The sequence below is a fragment of the Telmatherina bonti genome (genome assembly GCF_933228915.1).
Source record: "Telmatherina bonti genome assembly, chromosome: 12".
In the NCBI taxonomy this organism is placed as follows: domain Eukaryota; kingdom Metazoa; phylum Chordata; class Actinopteri; order Atheriniformes; family Telmatherinidae; genus Telmatherina; species Telmatherina bonti.
Genome location: NC_136610.1, coordinates 19,531,169 through 19,554,906, shown reverse-complemented (window position 1 = coordinate 19,554,906; position 23,738 = coordinate 19,531,169). Strand labels below are relative to the sequence as shown.

Below are 23,738 nucleotides of genomic sequence, written 5' to 3'. Positions count from 1 at the left end.
TCTTTTAATATTGTTGATGATGAAAAACAAAATCTAAAAAGAAAAGGACCATAGAAAGTTAGACAAAGAAAGAAGTGGGTATAGACAGTGGATGGACATCCACATTTCTGTTGTTGCCATGTTGTGCCATGTAATTTTTTTTTTTTCCTTTGTTTCCTATAATGCTGTTGGAACTCACCAACTTCATAATAATTACCTTTGCTAGTGGTGTTGGTGTCTGGAACAATAAGTGACTGTCAAAACTGACAGATAAAAACACATTATTTGAAAATAAATAAATAAATTAATTAATCAAATAAAGGGGGAGATTAGTTACTGCAACCTGCAGTGCTGGAAAATGAGCGCCATTTGGCCACATTTTTTTCCAAAAACAGAGCCCCCCCCCCAATTCATCTGATGTCACATATTCCCAGATTTCTTTTTAAGACTGATTTTGAAAAGCACACCCACACCTTGCCAGTATGCTTCAGAACATCCCAGAGGCTGTACTTAGTTGCAAGGAGACTAGATAAGAAGCTTTATTCCCTTGTGTGTCAATTAATTCTTGGAAAAAGTGCTCCTTCGTTGTTTGTGTTTGTCTTCGGCATATAGTTTCCCATCTCTTTCCCTCACTGAAATGAGCGTGACTAGATCTGCATCCAAATGTGACAGACCCCCTAAGTGACAATTCAATGAGATATCTGGAGCTGCAGATGCAACAGCCTGTTTTCAAAAGACAATTCTTTGCCTTTGATGCAATTTGGAGATGAAGTCACCATACAGGTCTGCAGATGGCTACTTGTCATTCTCCAGGAGTCCACAATCCAACATGAAAGTAGCATGTGGCCCCATGTAACAGCTAGGGATGGCTATTTTAGGTCATTCATGAAGTTGCCCAGTTAAGCCAATCAAAATTGATTTGATCATTGGATGTGACATCATGATGATGTAATCAATAATGAAATGAATTTCCCTACAGGGAATTACAAAAGATGTGAGATGTTATGTCTACCGTGTAATTGTGTTTACTTTACAAATGTTTTTAATTTTGTTTTATCATCAACATTGTGGAGACCTTAGTGTCCTTTACTGTACAGTAGGTAGATGAGAAAGTGGGACAGCTATTGTCTGCTGCCTCCACCATTGTTGACAACTCAGAGAATTAGCTGTTAAACTTTTCTGCTTCCACCTCAAAACGAAGCTTGAAGCTTACAGCAGAAACATTCACCACAAAACGGGCCGTTTCAGACTTTCTCTGGTCCGAATCCCCCAAATACGAATTACAATATTTGAAAGATCGCCGTCTACATTTCCCTTAGGCCCGCTGCCAGAAATGCTTGATTAAAAAATGTAAACAAACAACACTCACGGTAGAAAACAGTTATACTTTTTAAATGGTCTGATGACGACTTTATTCAGTAGAGTTACACTAAATATTCTTAAAGTTCAGACCTCAGATAATGTAGAGATGTTATTAAAACTTACGTAGTATAATGGATCTATTTTAACAGCTCAGAGATGACCAGACTCAGCTTGTTCAGACGTGCATGTTCTTGTTATGGATACAAGAACGCCATCAGCATTACACCGAAGCAGGAGAAACATTCCAGTTGCCCATCACTGGAGTAAAAATGTTTCCATTTTCACCTCCCTGGGAGATTTTAATATGTTTTCCAATGCAGGCTTTCCATCTGCTGACATAACTGAAATAGATTTAAATTCATAGATTAATGTTTTCTTTTTAACCCAGTATTACTAATTAATCACTAGTTACAGCCACTGTGCTGGAGGTTTTTCTTTGTTTTTTCTTTTAAAAAAAAAAAAAAATAAATAAATAAATAAAAAAATCTATAAATAAAATGTATTATTTATTATTAAAGTATATAAAATTTTGTTTTCACTTGTCACAGCTCTTGTGAACATTGACAACTCTTCAGGCTGTTCCGACACTGAATCCAAACTACTATCTAAAATTATCTAGACAGAAGAACAAATCTGCACAAGATGAAAATATATATTATATATTTATATATAGGGTAACTAAAGGGATACATATAAATCAGCTCATTTTTCTCGTGTTGGTATTCAGAAGAACTGGTTACATAAATACCTGCTCAGATCTGGAAAGTTTTTTTTTAAGGTTTATAAAGAGAAAGTTAAAGTGGCCTGAAGAAGATGTGAAAAAACTTGACTGAACGTTATAACTTCCTTTGTGAAAAGATATTCACATTTGATTTTAGGAGTCCAAGAAGCATTTTCACCCAAATTTATAGTGCAAAAAAAAATGAAGAAGTTCATGGGCATTTAAATGAATATAAGGATTATTAAAAAGCCCAAAAAACTAATCCCTTCTACCCGAGTGCATCTTACCTTAGATGAAACTAGTTTTACAAACATCTGAAGTGTTTCAACTCCATTCCTCTGGTATTCACAGCTTTTTGTTGAAGATCTGCACTGAACTGAAACAATGACCTTTAATTTTTAAGATGATGTATTATAAGTCATGTTTTTCTTTTCAACCTTTTGAAGCTTCAGAGACATCACAAATACTCAAGATGCAACGGGTCTGGTAAGTATGACAAAACTCGGCTGCAGGACTGTGATCATATGTAAGGTTTCAGTGTTCCACACGCTTGCTTTCTGTCTTGTTTTGCCCTCACTAAGAACAAACATACAAACAACTGGAGCTGTAAACGCTCCAAAGGGGGAGAAAAAATTAGTCACACATGAGAGTGCTAATGGGCCCAGTGGCAGAAATGTCAGCACTCATTGTCTGAAGCCTCTTGCGGTTTTGTCACTGGAAAATGGGAGAAAAGGTGTTTGTGGCAAAGAGGGTTTTAGTGTGCCGCAAGGAATTATTCAGTGAAGCAAGAGAAACTTTTTTCTGTAATGGCCACGGAACAAGTCAGGGAGAATCTATTCCAAAAGCTGCCACACTGAAATTCAAGTCATAAATAAAGAAAACAGCCAAGCGGGGCACAAGAGTGCAAAACATCTTTGTTATACTTCGGGGAGGCTGGGAGCGGCTGGGGTCACAACAGGCTGCACTCAGTCAAGTAAACACCCACTTAGGAGCACTGATTTATTTGATTTATTCAAATGCCTTGGGTTTCCACTGATGCATGCTAAAACAAGGGTCTGACTCATTTAGAAAGAGAAGAAACGTGACAAAGGTTACAGTGAATCATCTTTTTTAACGTGACCCTGGGAACAAACTTTGCCAGCACAGTAAGCCACTGCAAGAAGAACAAAAATGGATCAAAATCAGAACACTGAACCGAAATGGCAACATCATTCCAATGATAAGCCTTTCTGCTTTAGACATGGAAAATATTTATTAAAATGCTGACAGAAAATCAGCTTGATTTGTAAGATTGTGATATGTGACAACAGGAACAATGTCTGAGGTGTTTTCAAACACTTCGGTAGTTGAGATGCTTGTGCCGTTGATGGAACATCTTCATGAAGCACAAATATGTCCATAAAGTGGAAATATTCCATCAGTCATAAGTGTGATTGTTAAAACCTGCATCATAAACATAAATTGTTTAGTTAGAACAGTGAGTGGGACGGCAGTTTTTAAAAGATAAGTATGGTTCCTGCTCTAAGCAAGAAGAGGCAGTGAGTTTTTGGCCACAACTGGACAAAAGTAACCATCTCCAAATAAAGTGTATTGAGTAAATGGAACTGTCTCTTGACTGTTTTCGAGTTAAAAAAAAAAAAAAAAAAAATCACTCAATGTGAACCAGTCTTTTCAGTACTCCTTCACTAGCTGCACTAAAACCACAATTTCATACACACATCTCCAGAAACCCCACAAAGACAGAAACGGGTTTTATGCGGTCTCAGAAAGCAGAGGAAATGGATTCAAGAAGATCTGCTAGATAAGTTGCTATAAAAATCAAAGCAACTGAGGAAAACAGATTTAAGAAAAAGGAATGCTGAAAGAGAGCCTAATCATAACAACACTTATTCAATTGCATTTCAGAAACAGAGGCAAATTTGTGATAGCATCTGTCTCAAGCTAGATTCCAAAGATTGATTTTGTTCAGCTGGACAGATGAAGAACACAGATTTCTGTGACTGTGTGTGTCATGTCATGCTATTAGCCATTATGCACTGTTTAAAATGGTACCATACTGCTTGCCAAAAACAAGAGTCACACACTAATATTTACTTGGACAAACTCTAGTTTTGATCATGGCATGCATTCACCATGGCATTTTTTCAATATGCTTATACGATGTCACAACATTCGTTTCCAACCAGAGTTGCATTATACTTTTGCCAAGATCTTGAGTTGATTAGTGGAGAGTTGGACAGCTAAGTGAGTCTTCTCAATTAAATACCAAATATTCTCAGTCAGATTCAGGTCTGTGGTTGCCAATCTATGTATGAAAACACTGTTTTCATGCTCCCCAGTCTCCTGAATGTTTCACAATTTCAGCATAATGATTCCTCATATTTATGTCTCAGAATACAAATAAACGGAGAACCCAGGTCATACTCAGGTAGTTTTCTGTAATTACACCCATTTCATGCAAACTTCAATGGGCATTCTTCACTGTGTTGTTAGACACATTAATAAAATTGGGAGTTGTATTCTTAAGGTTCAGCCATTTTGTATTCATTAAAAATATGAGTTAAGAGTCATATATTCACTAATGATAACTTCATTTATACAAAGTTCAAATCAAGTTTAGAAAAATGTCTCAAAAGACTGGATCAGCAGGCTGTTACTCAAGAAACTGTGCTCACATCTACCCACTGTTGTTCAATTACAGCTTTACAGTGTCAAACCTGTCTCCTCACTGCTTGTGTCCCCTGCCAACTAGTGTCAGAATAAAAGGCATGTTTTGTGTCTAGTGTCTAAGTAGAATCTGAAAAAATCTGAAAAAGGGTTTTAAGTGGTTGTTTAAAAAAAAAAAAAAAAGTAAAAAATAGCATTTTTTTTTTTAAAACTGTGTGCTTTATTGCACGTTATTAAAGAAGAGACAAATAAACACTTTACAAATCTTGTAAATTCTGCAATTTATATAATTTATGTTTACTCTAATAGAGAAAAATCCCAAATCAAACAGCCGAGACTGTTGGCCCTGAAGAAGTCTACCACCTACATAGACATGGACTGCACATAAAAGATGGACACAGTCCACCAAAGGATTCAACATGGATACTGCCGCTAGCTGTGAAGTCCAAAACATTTCTGGCTTCAACAAGAAACCATTCCACCATTTCCCGCATGACATCTCCAATCTATTTCATTCCCTCCCATAGTAGTGGCATCCATTAGTTCTTTTTGATCCCTCTGATTATTGTGCAAACTATGATTATATAATCAAGTAGATATTATCCATTGAAGATCAATTTCTGGCTATGTGATTAGCTTGACTGACATGTCATGGTTAATTTACCAGCAAACTGTAATCAAACACTGATTGTTCCTGATCCATTATTGTTGTTTTGCTTTTGAAAAATTGACAGCAGAGTAGACATACTTTTCACAGACTGTTTTGTTTTGCTACAACGCTGAATTTTCATTGCAGTTGTCTTTAGAAGCAGCAAATGTGAGCCTCGCATTTGTATGTTTTGACAAGAAATGTTGACAATTATCAGTCATTCATTCGTTTTCCAAACCGCTTTGTCCGATTAAGGGTCGCGGGGAAGCTGGAGCCCATCTCAGCAATCATTGGGTGAGAGGCAGTGTACACCCTGGACAAGACGACTATTGTTTATTTCACATAGAACACGGATAGTCAAGTCATTGCAAGCATTAGATAGCTTTGAGCTCCATCCTCTCGTCCCAGTACATTTATATCCCACACCAAAAACCCCAAAAGATAAATGACAAAACAACATTTCAAGCCATATTGTTGAAAACAGGTGCCTGAATGACTTCTATGCTCTAACCATTGCCCAATTAATAAAATGCCCACTGCAAATGAAAGGAATTGAAAGGAGCGTCCCTGCTGCTTTTACTAACATGGCATTTCAGCTCCACATACACATTTTCACGGTCAAACAATTTTATTCTGACCTAGCGAGGAGCGGATTTGCAAAAATACACCCTTCATCCTGTGTGAATGATGTGCTCTGACAACCAGCAGTTGCAAATACCCAGCTGTTTGCACACTCCAAGCCATCTCTAAAGGGACAAGCATGATAATTTGACAAATGATAATACTGCAATGATATCATCTGCAGTATTTTACTTTGCGGTGGCTGAGTCTCCCTGATGAATACTGCAGAAATAGGACAGGAAATGATCCCTGCAGATAGTAAATGGCCCAGTCATGGAGGAGATCAGGACAAAAGCAATTAGGTACTTTATAGATCACACTTATGCAGTTCTAGAGGAGGCAACCAAGCACAGTAGAGGCTGGTCAGCAACATAATGAATAAAGAGTCCCATTTTCATTTGAAGGATAGATCCATTAAGAGATCTCATGCTTTGAGCAAAAGTGATAGAGTAAGAGAGGAACTGTAGTATCTGCAGCTCTGTCAACTGCTCAGTATTTCTGCTGTTTGGTGTCAACAGATATTTTAAAGCTTTATTACAATACAGTATATGTCATGGCTTCCTCAAAGGTGATACTGTAGGAAAGGTGGGAAATTCAGCAGCTTTGTTTCAGTTAATGGGATTATATACTTGAGTGGGGCACATGCTGTGTAAATCTGTTTCTTTGACTGTGGTTGGTAAACTGAAAGTCCATGGCTCTTTGTATTATGTGCTGATTGTTGTTGACGAATTAAGGTCCATATATGTTCATTTACATAAGTACAGCCTTTTCCTAACTATTATATTGGGGGCAAAGGTATTGTTCCACTTGCTGTGTCAAGCAATGAAACCACAAGGTCCCTGAAAACAAGCTAAACACACACATAAACAACACAGGAGATGGACAAAAGTGTCAATCAGTGTAGCCATTGTCTGCATCAAGCATCAACGGCCTTTTCTGTGATCCTTCTTGGAACTTATTGCAAGAACTTAAGGATATATACACTCAACATTATTAAGCTATTACAATCACTTTATCGTCAGCACAGACAGACTTGCCAGGACACCACAGAGCTTTACGAACCCTGTGCAGATTGCATCTGCACCTTGGTGGGATGGAAGACTTTAGTCTCTTTCACTGTCAATATTAAATTTGTTCTTAAACAATAGATTAGTCACATGACAGAAGAAGCAGCTGCCAGGCTAGCTGAAGAAGAGGAGGAAAAAAAATCTGTTGGCAACAAAAAACTAAATAAAATGTTACTGGCCCTCACCTCAACATGGAAACCTAAGAATATTATATATTCAAGGAAAATGAACGAATATCTCAAACTAATAATACTTTGTCATATAAAAACAGTTCTTTACAAAAGAAAAAGAAAAAAAAATTACTGATGACAAGTAAGCAGATGCAAACAGTCCAAACCTGCTGGAATAGCTCTGGATAGATAAACTTAATACTACAAGTGGATTTACCACAAGGGACAAACAGACTAATCTACTGATGCACTGGTGATTTGCGCAATTACACAAAGATTACATTGACCCTTTATTTTATAAAACCAGACTTAGTAAAACTCTGACATGGATAGAACTCTAAATAGCTTAAAGCTTTCCTGAGTGGATGCAGCTAGGCAAAAGCCTGTGCTATTTCTGGATGGTGGACCCCAGCTAAACTTAATCCTGTCCGGTTTTTTTCCCCCCAAGATCTAGCACTGCACTCTTGGTCTGAATTCCTTGGAGGGCCAAAGTAAGATTACTAATGAATGATGACAATTTCTATGATACAACTTCATCTCTGGAATGTGGATGTTGAAAGATCTGAAAAGACAGCTTCATCATCTAATGCATGATATGCTCCTGGAAATGTTATAACGTGTTGTGAAACCTGCTAGGGTTTTATTGGCTTGCAGGAGAGTCTCAACACAAATGCAGTTCTTGTGAATTAGTTTCCTAATGTTTGACTCATATATATTCAATATAAATGGTAATCCTAAACAGATTCTGTTAAACCCTTTAAAAACGGCTAATTACTGAAACTAAAACATCACATGATAGTAAAACACAACAAATGTACCCTGGGACAATTCTCGTGCCCATGCCATTCCAACACTTTAGAGCAACTTCTGAGCATTACGTGTTTCCTTGGCTCTGCATGTGACAATTTATGTGACATGTCGCTTAGAAAAACCCACTTCGCCATCACTGCCCACCCTCTTCTCACCTATGAATCCCTTATCCTGAATTTAATTTGTAGTTAGAAAGGCATTTTCTTTTGAGTGCTGCTGAAGAGGTGTCTATCTCGCCTATTCTCTTGCAGCTCGTGTTGGCTAATGAGGGTCTGGTTAGGAGGCAGATGCAGACGGCTCGGCTCCTTATGAGCCTTTGATGAAATAGCAGCTAGTTGTCCATTGAAAACAATTCTACCAGAGTATAGCTCTCATTTTCAAAGAGCTGTTTACCTGCAGGTTGCATCCATACCTGGTGTTTCTGGAGATTTCTGAATCTGATATTTGTCAATAACAGAGGGTGAATCCAGTTATTGATAGTCAAAGGGAACAGCAGCAGGTTAAATCATAAGACAGGCAATCTATGTTGTATAGAGACTCAAAAGTAGGTCTGGGTTTTTAAAAAAAGGATGAAGAAAAAAAGTATATTATAATATGTGAGAATTAGGTTTCATGAGAAGGTTGGTAACTTTTTATCTTGTATATGAATAGAAACACATGCCCATGAGAGCACACACACAAACACACATATGACTTCCTCTTCAGAAATAATTCCGCAGATCTCCAGGTAGTGGTAATGTGTCAGAAAACCCAGCAATATGCAAGCAGGACAGCTTACAGACAAATAAACAATAAATTCAAATTTCAGCAATAAATCTGGGTAAATAATTGAATTTCACTCATGATGATGAATATGAAATAAAGAAAAAAAAGCTCCTCTGAATTTCCCCCATAATGATTTTATTTTCTCAACTCTTGTAATTTACAGCAACTTCTCTTCTTCATCTCGAAAAGTTCAACTCACTGTGTGTTTAGCTGAACATATTTAACTTAGCTGGCTTTTATGAATGAATGAAACGAATAAAAAAGATATACAATATTTTCAATATTTCTGCTTAAAAATATATTCTTTTTTTTTTAACTCCTTTGTCTCATTAACCTTTTGATGCACTGTGTCCACTAAAGTGGACATCTATTTAAAAAGGCTCTTTTTCAGTAAATTCATAAGTAAGGATGGTATAGTTGCAATTTTGCCACTTCAGTGGACATTAGGAGAGTCACCCCAACACACTCCCACTTACTGAACAATAAACTAATTTAGCATAAAAATTTACACACACACACACACACATATATAAAATTACTATACCAACTTTACCTTGGTGATAAACAGGACAAAAAAAATGATAATACTTCATTTTTATAGAATATTTATATCATATTCATGTGACAATATATAATTTTATATATATATTTCCATAGAATGTATAAAATGAATAAGAAAATAAAAAGTGAAATAAAATTAAATACAAAGACATGTCTCTCTGTACATGTCTGTCGGAGTAAAATAGTGCATGTGAAAAAACTGTGGCAGTGGTTTTTTAATAATTCATGCATTAGAGGGTTAAAGGTTGCAGTAACCTGGAGTCTATCCCAGCAATGAGTGGGTGAGAGGCGGGATACACCCTGGACAGGTCGCCAGTCCATCACAGGGGCCAACACAGAGAGACAAACTACTATTCACACTCGCTTCTAGAGACCACTTCGAGTAATCAATTAACCTAACATACATGTATTCGGATGGTAGGAGGAAGCTGGAGTACCCAGAGAGAACCCATAAATTCAGTGGGAGAACATGCATACTCCACACAGAAAGGCCACCATTCAAATCTCCCCCAAGCTGAGGCTCAAACCAGCAACCTTCTTGCGGTTAGGCCACAACGCTAACCATACCACCGGTAAAAGAAATTACCTCATAAATTATTTGCTTCTGTTTAAGTGCGGGGTGAAAAAAAAAATCCAGCTGCTGAACTTCTTGCGCAACATGTGATTAAAAATAAACAAAAATGTTGATTCAAGAAAATTTTCCGAAAAAAAAAGTATTCCCGTCTGTGCCAGAACTCGTCATGATATCATCAGCCACCAGAAGTACTGACAGATGCCATATGTCTCTGACCACAACAGTGATGGCACCTGGGCCAAAGTCAGAATGGAGAAAGAGGTGAGTTGAGTAAACAAGATGAATCCCTTTCATTAACAGGAAGACTGCAGGCTCTCCTGTCATTCCACCATTAATTATCTAGTCTTATTTGAAGATTAGGGGAGGGAAACCCAGCCAAAAGGCAGAGTCCGCTGAATGGGTCTACCCTTGTTTAATTACTGAAACAACAAAAACAAATGAAGCCTCACAGATCACGCAACAGGATGGCCCCAGCAGCTATGATTTGGCTGAGCTTTGCTCCTTCCCCATGAGGTGTCTTTGTTCTCTTCTGTCTCTTCTTGTGCCATCTACCCATCCATCACACAGCAGACCAAGCAAACTAGGGACTGTACCCAACCCTGTAATTAATGGCTGAAATGATGGAGACAAAACAGAGGCAAAATAGTGTGGCAGGCACAAGGTGGCAGAGACAGATAATTTAATATATGAAAAATCTGTGATGCAACCAGGGTTGAAGCACTTAGTTATTATGGCAATTATTTTAGATTGATTAACCAGGATTAAAAAAGGACGAGTTTGAAACAAATGCATCTGTTAAACTTGGTACAACTGTTGCAAGAACTAAACCTTTCAGTGCACTGAAGTGCCAAATTAAAATCCCTGTACTTCCAGACAGAATAAGGACGACTGTATATTACATGTTCTATAAATATTTATAATTTAATATACATTTATTGTAAAATTACAATTTAATTTCTCTTTTCCCCTCTTTTATTTTTCTTCTTCATCATCTCAAGAAAAACAACCCCCTAAAAGTATCATTTATAAAAAAAAAAAAAAAAGAAACAGCCTAAATATAAATGCAGTGAAACTATTCATTTCGTGAAATTAAATGGTGGCGGCGGTGGTGGATAGTAATACTTCTATATATTATTTAAGCAAAGAATTTCCAGTAAAATGTCTGAAATTCCTGGTGATAGACCGAATATCCTTGGGGTTTTCAGACATAATTGGACAAATGCGATTTGAAGTTGGTGCCTCAAGGAAATTATGAGAGCCCCCCCCCCCCCCCCACAGACTATCTCTTCACATTTAATGGAGCAAATGCTTAATCAAAGACTTCAGGCTATCAAACTAATAATGAAGAGAAGATTTTAAACAATTGCTTGCACACTTAAATAAAAAAAGATGGTACATAAAAAGTCACATTTCAAATAAACAGAGAGCACTGATGAGAAGCTCTCTCAAGCTGAAAAGCATAAATTGTCATACCTAGAAGCGCATAAGCTTAAGTCAGGGGCAAACTTGCGACTTTCAGGTACCTTGCACCATCAGAAATTTACTAGGACAATGCCAAGCCCATTTCTGGTTAACCATATAAAGTCATATTATGTTTATTTATATTTTTATACATCACCCAGAAGCTGATACAACTTAAATTACTGTCTGGCTCTCCTGCACTGTCTAACATAAATACTCTGAGTTCTCCAACGTGGGTTGTGGTGGCCATTTGCATAATCTGTTAAAGCTGCAACAGCAAAGCAAGAGACACAAAGAACCTGAAAAACTATGCTTGAGACTACCATGAAGCCCCTGAAGCAATGAAAAAAATATGGCACATCAACTTCTAGACATACTGTAGGGAGTTTCTTCATTCAGAGGCTTCTTCATGTCTATTGCAATAAGGTTCAGTACAAGAGGTCTTCCAAGCTTAAAACAACTGGCTTAACTCAATGACTGAACATTTGTTCTCCTTGTTGGTACCCATTTATCACTTATACTGAAAGAATATAATTTCCCTGTGGGTACCTAGAAAGAATTACTGAACTAAATTGAACTGAACAAATTTCAAAAGCATATAAAAATGTTATTTCCCTTGCTCATTCTTCCGCTGTTCAGGCCTACTTTCGTAGGTCAACCTTTTAATTCAGGCCAAATTTTACCAAAGCATAACAGGCATGTTTCCAGTGATTATTTCTTACAGACTGACTTACACAACTTAATGTAGAAGAGCATAAGGGCATATTGTTATTCCTAATAAAAAGAAAAAGAAAAAAAAAAAAAATTCCCTCCAGGCAGAATGTCTTGCCTCAACACAAAAGTGAAATACAACACAACAAAGAAGATCATTGAGAAACGAATGCAGTAGAATAACCACTCAATCAACAAACTGACAATATAAATACATTTAACTTTGTAAAGACTATTTAAAGGGTGAGTAGATCTTGTGTGTGTGTTGGTGGTGGTGGGGCTGGAAAGGGGGGGGGTTCGAATCAAGAACTACATGCTGCTTTGGCAGTCCTTTAATTATCCTCTTTGATCAAACTGAGGATTTACAGCAATTTAACAACCCCTGACATGTGTTAGCAGCACCTGATAGCAACAGATTCCAGTTCAGCTGATGATTTTCCTTGAACAAGCAGAAATCCTCGAGTGGCCTTCGAGAAGGAATTTATCATCTGCTGTGAGCCAATTTACCTGCCTGTGCAGTTCAAGCTTCCACCCAAACACATACTGATCATTTATTGGCATGACACACTGGACATTTCAAGATACAATAGATCAATATGCTTTCATAAAGACATTCATTGCAAAGACATTAAGTAAAATGATGTTGTTTGGACCAAAATAATGTACTGCAGAGTAAGAAGTTAGTCATGTTCATTTTTATGCTCCTAACGCATATAATGTCATGTTATGGTGTTACTTGAAAAGACTCCAACAAACTATGCAAATAAAGCCTGAAAAGGTTTCATTTCAAGACAGAAAGCTCATGAGAAACATATCATTCCACCACAGCCCACTCTTCCATCTCTAATACCTTAGAGAAGAGATAAACTAATACCTTATATCTATGTGGTTACATTAAGCCCAGAAAAGGCTGGAGGTCGCTTGGTTTTGCAGTTTTGGGTGCTAAGCTGGGCTGTGCTTAGCCTCAGCGCACAACCCCCAGAGCCCAGTCCAATTTACTCTCAGGGCAGCTTCGGTCCAGAGACCACACTAACAAGCCAGAGCCCAACACGCGTCAAGAGTAAACAGTTGGGCACTCACTTGAGGCCAGAAAAATGCAGGTTGTTGGTGCAACCCTCAACTTGGACAGAGTAATTAATCTTCATATTGATCCACCTCCCTGACTTCTGTTGGGACAAGCACAGAAGGCACGACTGCAAACCTGCAGTATGTTTCAGCTTGCCAAGAGGAAAAACAACAACAACAACAAAATCTCCTTTGCTATTCCTCCCACCCAGTCTCACAAGCATACACACACTTTATTATCAGCCTCCCTGTTCCATGGGAAATTTTACTTGTCAGCGGGGAGACAACAAGCAAACAGGACATGATAGATAAGTTTTGAAGGAGAGGTAGATTTGGAGTTTGTTTAGAGAAACAGGTTCTGAATTTAGCATAAAAACAGCAAACAGCAAAAACTAAAAGAAAATGGTTACAAGAGAGTATGGTCAAGAAAGTGAATACAACCATGTCTTCTAAAGAAAAGGAGCCCTGTATGATATTCCACAATATCTCCTGGGGAGCATCGTTTCTTAATTCTCTTGGTACTTCCTCTGAAGCTAAAAGGAGGCCGAGATGCTTCTCTTATGGTTTCTCAGCAGTTTCAGCAGGTCTTTCAGCAGTTTCTCACTCGCACCAACCTTCTGCTGATGAACTGCCCAGCAGCCTCTGAAATACGACCCATAAAGGCCAGTGCCACTATAAACCTGGAGCTATGGCTGATTTGTGAATCCAATTACATCCCAGTCTGTAATGGCTGTGTTCAGAGCCATGATGTTCAGTCAGTTGTCAGCACATGTCCTTAAGGCCACAGCTTCTACTGTGAATGGCATTCAGCATCTCGTGCTGATTGCTTAAATGTTTTAATATGTAGCAGCCCAAAATGGTGGAGGAACTATAGACGACATGTAGAAGAACATCCTGTCATCGTATATGAACTTTCATCTTTGTTTGCTTTTCTGTTTTTCATATTAAGTGTACATTTAAAACCTATGTTGAGTTGCAGAAATTTTAAAAAACTTTTGCAGATGATTTTTGTCCAAAACTGAAAAATGATGCACAACAAAAATATGTGAATACATTCCAAGGACAGATATTGTTGCTGTCTAATTTCAGCACTTTTATAAAATCTGACTTGTTCTCAGAACACAGGTGTTAAATAATTAACGTGTGTGGTTACCACTCAGGTAAAGTGGCAAGTTGGCACTTGAAAATGGCGTACACAATGATTGCACCTGGTTCTGTTGTCCTTGTATGGAACTCTCCCTTTCAAATCACACAATTTGAGACTTAATTTCTAAACTACGAGCTTGCCATTTTCTGACAATTGGACATTGCCCCCAAAAAAAAAAAAAAAAAGCATATCATAAATTCAGCACTTGGCATAGCTGAGTTGCTGTGCAGACAAGTGCACAAAGGAAGAATTCCAATCATGTAAATTTATTTGGAACTCCAGAAGAAGACATTATCAGAACAAATGCTAAGTTTAGAGCTATTTGTCTATCATATTGATAGAAAAAAGAAGAAAAAATGTTTCTTGGATTCCCTGACTCGAATGCAGTGGTCTGTCATCCTGTGTCAGTGGTCAATTATAGCTTCTTAATTATCAACATGTCTTCTTTTTTCATTTTGGTAATCTTGGCAGACAATGACTGAAAAAATGAGGTTTTATCTTTGTTTTTTGATCAGTAATTTTAGGACCTCAATTGGAGAACTATACATTCCCATGAGCACCAATTATGATTCGTGACTGCGTGCCAATTTCCTTTGTTTGGTAAATCTACTCCTTTATCTTAGATCAAGGGAGTACTGCTGTGTTACAAAAATGTTGATGTAAATATTGAAATAAGTCAAATTTAATAGACCTCCTTTAGGTATAACTTTTCTTTAGCATGATGTGTCATACCTGAAGATAAGATGGAGGGTTCAGCATAACAAACTGTTGTCTGTACGTAATTTTGATTACTCTGTCCTGACCAAAGCTAATTTGTTGAAAAACTTAATGTAATGCATATGAGCTCCAAGAGCAGCTAAACATGCACCGTGGCAATAATCTGCACATTGCAGATTACACTCTGAGATTTCACAGACACTAGCCTGAGGGGTAGCAGTGCCATTTGAGCTTTAGCCCCAAATGCTATCACATTTCTAAGCAAGACTCAAAAAATACCTGCAGTGTTAATTTTGTTGTTTTTTTTTCTTTAATTTAGAGTGATTTTGTACTGAAAGAACGAGTTCAGGAATCCTGACAGCGGGCAGTCTATATTTGTAAGAAGAAAAATAGACGTCTATAGCCCCTTTCACACAGTCGGTTTAATGTGAGACTGTTGCAGCTTTGTCTCACCCTTCTGTTGGTGTCAAAAATAGCAGAGATGAATCAGTGGGGCTTTTTATTTTGGTTCCTATAAAGGCCGTTATCTTTGTTAAAGGCTGAGCTGATGTCTCTTGACACACTTGACACTGGCACGGTTTTGTCGCATTATTGCTCCAATTCAGCAACATTAGCATAATATTTGAAAGCACAAACCTGCTTGGGGATCTTCCCAGTAGAATACCTTACCGCTGCTCCACTTCTGGAGGCAGCGTTGCAAGTTCAATTAAAAGTATTGACGTTCATGTGAAAAGGCTTAATTCTTGGCATTTCGCAGGCTTGGCCCGCCACAGCTGACTCAATGTAGGGCAAACACTGTATATTATTCTTATTTTTGTTGAGTAGTAAGATAGATCAACTTTTTCCAGAATGATACATTATGAACATAAATAAAAATCTGAGTTGGATAAAAAAAAAAAAAACATTAAATGTTAATGTAGAATGGATAGAAACTTGACTATATAAGAGGCATTACAACGGGCTGTTATGACAAAGAATCAGTAACGTGCATCTCATTAGGTGTTAACAACTTAAAAAAAAAAAAAAAGTAACTACTAAAGTCAGAGATCTAAATGGGAATTTAAATGTCTGTATGAATGTCCTTATATCAACTCACTGCTACTCTGTTGCAAGGAGCTCTTCAGTTCACCCAAATGCTGACCTCAAGTTGCATTCCAATGGTTTGAAATAGACAGAGCTATCATTTGAAGAACCCAGAGAGAAACTACCCCCCCATTGCCTAGTTTAAAAAAAAAAAAAAAAAAAAAAAAAAAAAAAAGTTATACTCATATTGTACTTCTCTAAATGCTGATCTATCATTCCTCAAGAAGAAGCTAAAAAAAAAAAAAAAAAAAGGCAAAACACATCCAGAGCTAATATTGACTAGTAATTTATGCAGAGTGCTGAAAAGTATGTTGCATTTATCCGACACTAAGGGGTGGGTGGGGTGCGGGTGAGGGGCTACTCTCGGCAGACTGTGCCAAAAACATGCAAGTACAGGGCTTCTTTTAAGCTCAAACACCAAACCTTTCAGAGCACTTCTGGTGACATTTCAGATGGCGTTTTCTTTTTTCCTCCTGTGTTTTGAAAAGGATCTGAACAGTGGGAGTCTGTGAGTGTGAATTTGTTGGTGCAAAATGAAAAGAAACATTCCTGAAAGATAAATAAATAAATAAATAAAATACACTGAATGTCTCTTGCTATTGGAACATTCCTAGGTTAACCAAAGTCTATCATGTCCACAGGACTTTGGACATAAAGTCAACGGCCTAGCAAAGTTCCTCTACTATCCAACATATGAAAGCAGCCTCTGTATTCTTTTTAACTTCTCTGAGAGGCGAAGGAACCCAACAAAGCAGTCAGAATACAGACAACCTCCACTACCCCATTAATAATGCATTCTTGGTTACATTTCGTCCATCCACTTTGGTACCATTTTGATTTCAAGCTCCTTCCCCCCTTAAGCCATTCCTTCCTCCTAAAGTAAGAGCCATATAAATCTGGGCCCTCAGTCTCTATTACAGCAGAGTGATGGCTGCTTTCCAGACAAGCAATCTCTGGACACCCTTCGTTTCTGGTCCAAACCACTGAACCGAGCTCTCAGCTATGGAGAGGGGAGTAGGGTTCAAGATATCATAGTGTGTAAGGAACAATTTTGACCAAAGGGGTCAGCTCTTAAACAGCTTATAGTCATGGGACAGAGGCAATAGGGTAATAAATATTCTGACATTTCTTGTAATAAATTCTGGTCGCTCAAAAAAGAATCTACAATAAATCAAAGACTATTACTTACTGTTTGTTTAAAGGGAAAATCCTCATTCAGTCTGATTGCTACATAAAAGTCGGATTTAGGCCCTCAATTTATCATCCAATGCTGGCTAAAAATAAATAAATAAACAATAAAATCCAGCTTCTAAGGCAGCAGTGGACAGAAGCAACTTCAAAGACACACTGTAGTATTGTCCTACATTTCTCTGGTGATCCATCTTGCTGCATGTTTTGCTACTCTCAAGTGCCTCTAGAAACTGCTGGATCAGGAGAAACAAATATTGTCACAAAAACAAAAACTCAAGATTATTCTGTCTCTAAAGACCTTCTTGTTACCATGTAAGTGCAATATTTTTGTGACTTCTTCAACTGGAGTTGCCCTCTTAGCGCACTGAAGTGCGACAGCCCAGGAGAGGCACAAACATTTGCTCTGAACATTAAAGTGACAGCTGTGCCTGTACTTTAGAGTGTCTCAATACTGAGAAACATACATGGAAGCAAAAGTTCTGTAGCATTGCTATGATGCTGCATGTTAAATATTTTAGATGTGAAGGTTTGATGGCTAAACGTGGTGATCATTCACCCCCAATTTCACACAGTTCAGACTGATTGCTCGCTCCACATACCAACCACAACGATCTGGGTTTTTGAGTTCATGTTCAAATAAACAAGTAAAATGCCCTAAATGCATGTGAAAAATATTGTCATTAAAGTTCTGCTTCAGTGCTACAAAACATCTACACCATGGAAAAAAAAAAGGCTATTTCTGAACAGTCTTGCTAACTCGCATCATGCTGCTTCCTCTGCAACATTAAAACACAATCAGTTCTGAAGCACAAATAAATGATGTGTAAAGCCACATATCTCACAGGAAAACATTTTTAAAATATGTTCTTTTCATTTGTAAATAAATTCAGAATCTCAGAAAATGAAAATCCAGATTTGTGTGTTAATTTTCCTCCCATTAACTCTACTGACATTAGTTTAGTCACAGAATGTCATTATCTCTCTTGACTACATTCTGAGGAGTGCTGTGTACAGATTAAGTAGGGCCTGGACTGACGCAACTAAAGCGGAGAAAACTGTGTGATAAATATGTGGGAAGCATAAATTGTAAGAGAGGAACCTCTGATTGTACTACATGTACAATTCTTGCCGCTAATGTTTGTTTTGCATTCAACACCCACAGAATTACAGCAAATACATAATGTTGATTCCAGAGAACATGTCTGAAGTGTAAATTATATGTTTTTGAGAGAAGTTATAAAAATGTAGAAAACTTGTACAGCAACTCCCTGGTGATCAGCGTAATCCAGCTTCTTCAAACCGTCTCTCTTTTTCACCACCGCTCAAAGGGACTGTCAGTGAGTTTAACACAGCAGCACTGCAGCCGCAATCCTGTCTTGCACACGTGCTCATATAAAGCAAATGCAGAATAAGTCTGTGATGGCTCACTTCATCTTTCATGTAGCTGAACTTTGCAAAGTCTTTACCTCAGATTTCAAGGTTGTCTGCGTGGTGGCTTATCATGAAAGTGATTAGAAATGAAGAGCTCTCAGTGATATGGTTGGAGCTCCAGAGTTGGTTGCCTCCAGGCTGCCAAGCTCTTGTATACTGGATAGCAGATGGCAGATTCCACTGCTGCTGCTGCCAACACTGCTGATCCGCACAGGGATCTTCCACAGAGGCTACCTTTCATTTCTTAAATTTGAACAGGTTTCAGCTTCCCAATAACAATGCTATTGCAATTCAAAAACTGAAGAATAAAACTAAGTCAAATGGGCTTTCGAGAGGGTGTACACAGGAGAGTAACAGACACCAGAATGCACAACAATCTGATCCGACAGAAAGCCGATACAGAGATATGGTGGTGACGTTGTCAAACTATTAGATTATCACACCAAAAACTAACAGATGGTACAAGAGAGTGATAAAACCCCATGAAGGACAGACACATGACAACAGCAGCCCAGCTACAACTAAACAGTGACAAGCAGAAGTATCTGTATCTTTTTCCCCCACTTGAAGCTTTGTAACGTAGTTTCTAATTAAAGAAAGTCAAATTTATCGAAGTTGATAACAGAATTGTGCGTACCTATAATGCTGTCCAGAAATGTCAGGTGTCAGTCAACAGACAAATGGCGCTTTAAAACTGATGCTGGTCGTAAAAGAGCAGAACAAACCTCAGTTTATTTACATATAAACAAGCAGCAGTTAAAGGATCATTTTGAGGCCGTCAATTTTAGAACGATATTTCTGTTAACCAAGTACTAGGACCTTTTGAGATGGAAAAAATGCATTAAAAACAACTAAATCTTGGCCCCTGGAGCACCTGTGGCTTTGTGAATGGAGTGGTTGTCCACTTACTGGAAGGTCCGTGGTTTGACTTCCAAAGTGCTCAACTGCTGAAGTGTCAGACATTGTCCCAGATACCTTCGTAAGTGTGTGATGGTAAAGACAGTGATATCTAAATCTGGTCCTCGGCGGCTCGTGGCCTGATTCAAATGAAATGGATCTCCTCATCAGCTTGTCCTCCAGTTTTACACAAGCATTTAAATGACCCGTGCTGGGATTAAAAAGGTGCTAGATAAATACAGACAATTTACCAGTTAGTGCTAACCATCTAAAGGGATACTGGGGGAAATCTAAGAAATTCAGGAGATGTAGTTTTGGTAGAAAATGCATTAGTTTCCTGCATTTTGAAATCATCAACAAAAGGCAAAAAGTCTGCTGGAATTTCATGCAGCAGTGATGTAAAATCATGTAAAAAAATCCACAACATGAAGTTTAACAAAAAATGTAACCATCTGCAAATGGTAAATTAGAAATGTTACTTAGTTAATAAAGTAATTGATTATCCTGCACTGCAAATCTGCATTATATTGCATATTCGCAACGGCTAAACACAAAATGACTTATTCATTGGAAATAAGTGGAAATAGAAGCAACAGTAAGCCATAATTATGCAAATCTTCTCATCCTTCCTTCTTTACTTTTATTTATTTAATTCTTGACTGGTATTTGTGGAGCATTAGATATTTGAAGAATGTGTATACACCGAGACAAATTCCTTCATTGAGCGAAGTAAGACAGTGAACTCTTTACAAACGGACTTCATATGTGCATGCACTATATTTCTCAAGTCTCTATGAGAATGGCTACCCTGACTAGCTTGGTTTAACTAACACACACACTGAGCGACACAATGGCAAAACTTCAGAAACGGAGAACGAGACTTTGGCTCATTGGTAATCTAAAGAGCTTCCTATCTGACATCTAAGCTCTGATCAGTCAGGTGACATCGACATAGGAGAATACCAATAAGCAGTCAGTAAGAGGCAGTAAATAGCTTCTTTCGGTCGCATGACAAAAAATAAATGACTTGTCTGCCTTTAAAAGCAATGGTTATTCTAATATTGTAATATCCTGTAAATGCATGGCATATATGTTGAACGCATAAGTTTCAGTCCCAATCACGATGAAGTTCTTCTGAGCTTATGAATCGCAGGCATCTGTTTAAAGGTTGCGTTTCAAAATGTGGAGGAAAGGCAGTTTGTCTCCATCTCTCATTCTTACACATGCAATTCAATCTTAGGTAGATTGTTTTACAAAATCAAACAGTTGTGAGTAATCTATGAGTCATATTTTAGCTCAGTCTCTTCCTTGGCTTTGTCAACCTCCCCCAGCTGTTTCTTCAATAAGAATCCTGCTTAGTAACCTCAAACAGCCACAAAGCAACCAATTAAAATTTGAGAGTTCCCAAAGTTGCCAAATTTCCTCTTATTATACAGTATTGCTCTGTATTCAGTCTTAATTTGTTCTGCAGCACTATCATCCTCTGCCAAAGGGAGCTGAAATATTTAAGCTCCTTCTCAAGCACTCTATGCTCAACCTTTAAAATCTCCTCTCTGACAGATCTAAGCAACCCCCCCATTACACATGCACACACACACAAACACACACCATTAAAAGCAATCTAAAAGATGCTCAGTCAGTTGATCAGAGAGGACTACAGCCGTGTGCAGGTAAATTGCTGTCACAAGGCCTGATGGACCTTTTCTCTCCCAGTGGTCATAGGGAGGCACTCGACCTCCACTCACTCAATTTGATTCAAAGCATGTTTGTACCTCTGGAAGGGAGGAAATAGAGGAGAAGGAAACTGATCTTCTCTGTCTCGGCAAGATTAACAACACATAGCCCAGAAAAGAAAACCATCCAAACAAGAACGGACAAGAAATATACTTTCACCCACACAATAGCCTTCAGGTCACAATTCAAGTTCTCTCCAAAACCCCCCTCATGTCATAAAGCTGTGTGCTGCATTAAAAATGAACAATTATTCACCCTAAAATAACTTTAAGTGTGGCACCAATGCTTGAGGCTCATAAATGATTATAATGGTAAATGCAACTAAATCCTTCTTAATTACATGTAAATGAATAAGTACTCCAGCATGCAGATTGATGACGGCCTCCCAACGACATATGAAAACTATGGTTCCAAGTGGAGTACATTGGGTAGCAGTCTGTCTACTCACTGCACTGGAAAATAGCAAATTAATGCTGTGAGACTTATCTTTGACAAGTCATTGCTTTTATGAGCTTATGGAAACCTGCAATTACTTTGGTACCACACAGACAACAACATGCATAAACACACACACAAAAAGAAAAGACCAAAAAAGAGCTGTGGGACATCTGAGGTGAATTTACTGACTTTAAACGTGAGAACAGAGCCGGAATAAAGCGGTGTTCAACCATCATTCTAGCTTCATTAGATCCTGTGAGCCCAAATTTAATGCCCCATTTTAAGAAAAAACTACTTATGCATTGTGGCAATTCGGGAATAAATGACACAGAAATCCCAAAACTTGATTCAATAGGTAAAAATAAACGAATAAAACCAATTCACAATCCCTGCAGACAGGCATATACAACTGAAAGGTGGCCAAACTGAGCAATCATAGAAAAACACCATCTATCACACACACACACACACACACACACACACACACACACACACACACACACACACACACACACACACACACACACACACACACACACACACACACACAGAGAGAGAGAGGATTGAACAGCGTGTGAAAATATGCAACATCTTCCAGCAGGGATCAGGCGTCTAATGTGAAAACTTCCAACCCCAGCAGCACCAGTAGGTGTGCATGAGTCAACACAAGAGGCAATGCTCGCGCGCTAAATGCAAGTATAAACGACATCCAGATCCTTATTTTGATCATGCATTGTCAAAAAGGCACGCACTTCCACATGAAAAGCCCAAACAGTGGGAAAACAACGACGCTGCCACAGAGCCCAGCTCTCCCACTGCGGTCTCAACAGCTGGTCTACGCCCGACCATCCAAGCCAGTGGCTCTTTCCCAGCGTGCTTCCACAACTTCCATCAAATGACAGAGATGAGCGACAAAATGCAGCAAAACGCCGCAATAAGTCGCGCGGTGACACGGTGTGTCGCCTGCAGCAACGTTAACTGTTGTGAATCGGTGTGTGTGGAAGACAAAAACAATGTGTGTTCTCCACTGTAAACATGAGCAGCAGAAAGACGCCGAACGAAGCAGCGGCGACAGGAGATCAAACTTAAAACGTGTTACCTGTGTACTGCAAGAGAAACATTGTCCACACGAGGATAAGTGCGAATCCTTTCGGTCCCAGTGCCTGAGGACGAAGTATGCGAGGTATGAAAAATAATAATAAAAAAGAAAAAGATCCTTGAATGGATACAGGGCTCGTCCCTCAGTCAGTCTGCTCCGCTCGGCAGACGGGACTGCAATGAGAGCAGCCGCTCCAAGCGGGACGTTTTAACCACGGCAGGCAAGCCCGCCCCTCGCTCCGCGACACAACCGGATCACTTCGCCTTCAGACGCCTCGCAGGCGGACAGTTCAGGCTGAGAGGGGCGTCCGTGGTCCGCCGCCGGTGGCTTCATCCAGCTTCTTTGTGGCTCTGCTGCTGTAAAGGTTCAAGCGCGAGGGAACTGTCAGGAGATGATGCCGTTTTCATGGAGTGCAGGAGCCAAATTACCCCCCTCCCCCGCGGCAAGTCTTCTGACATGAATGGCAGATCAATATTCATTTGTAATGCTGTAAATGTTGGAATTATTCTAAAAGTAAATAAATTAACAGAGAGAGAGAGAGAGATGCGAATAGCATCCAGGTGATTAGTCCCAAACTTTTTGGCAGTTGTGGTGGGAAGGTGTTATTCTGGAGTTTGCCAGTTGGAGGAGGAGAAGAACAGAGATGATAGTTTCAGTAGCAATGCTCAGTATGCAGACTGTGATGAAAGGCATTCCCCTCATTGCTCAGGCTCACGGGGTACAGCCTCATCTGAGATAAATACAACAATAAAAATTCATGTCCAAGAGAATCTGATTGTGTAAATGATGTAAAAATGTGTTGTTCGGCTTAATTAGCT

General features: G+C 38.6%; 1 protein-coding gene across 1 annotated transcript in view; it reads right to left on the bottom strand.

Moving 5' to 3' along the window:
• Positions 1 to 23,238, bottom strand: part of enox2 (ecto-NOX disulfide-thiol exchanger 2) — a 123,218-nt gene extending 99,980 nt beyond the window's left edge. The window contains exon 1 of the mRNA XM_079250469.1: positions 22,921 to 23,238. Coding sequence (XP_079106595.1) covers positions 22,921 to 22,942 — 22 coding nt within the window. The 5' untranslated portion in view covers positions 22,943 to 23,238. The remainder of the gene's footprint in view (positions 1 to 22,920) is intronic.
• Between the last annotated feature and the right edge of the window lie 500 nt (positions 23,239 to 23,738).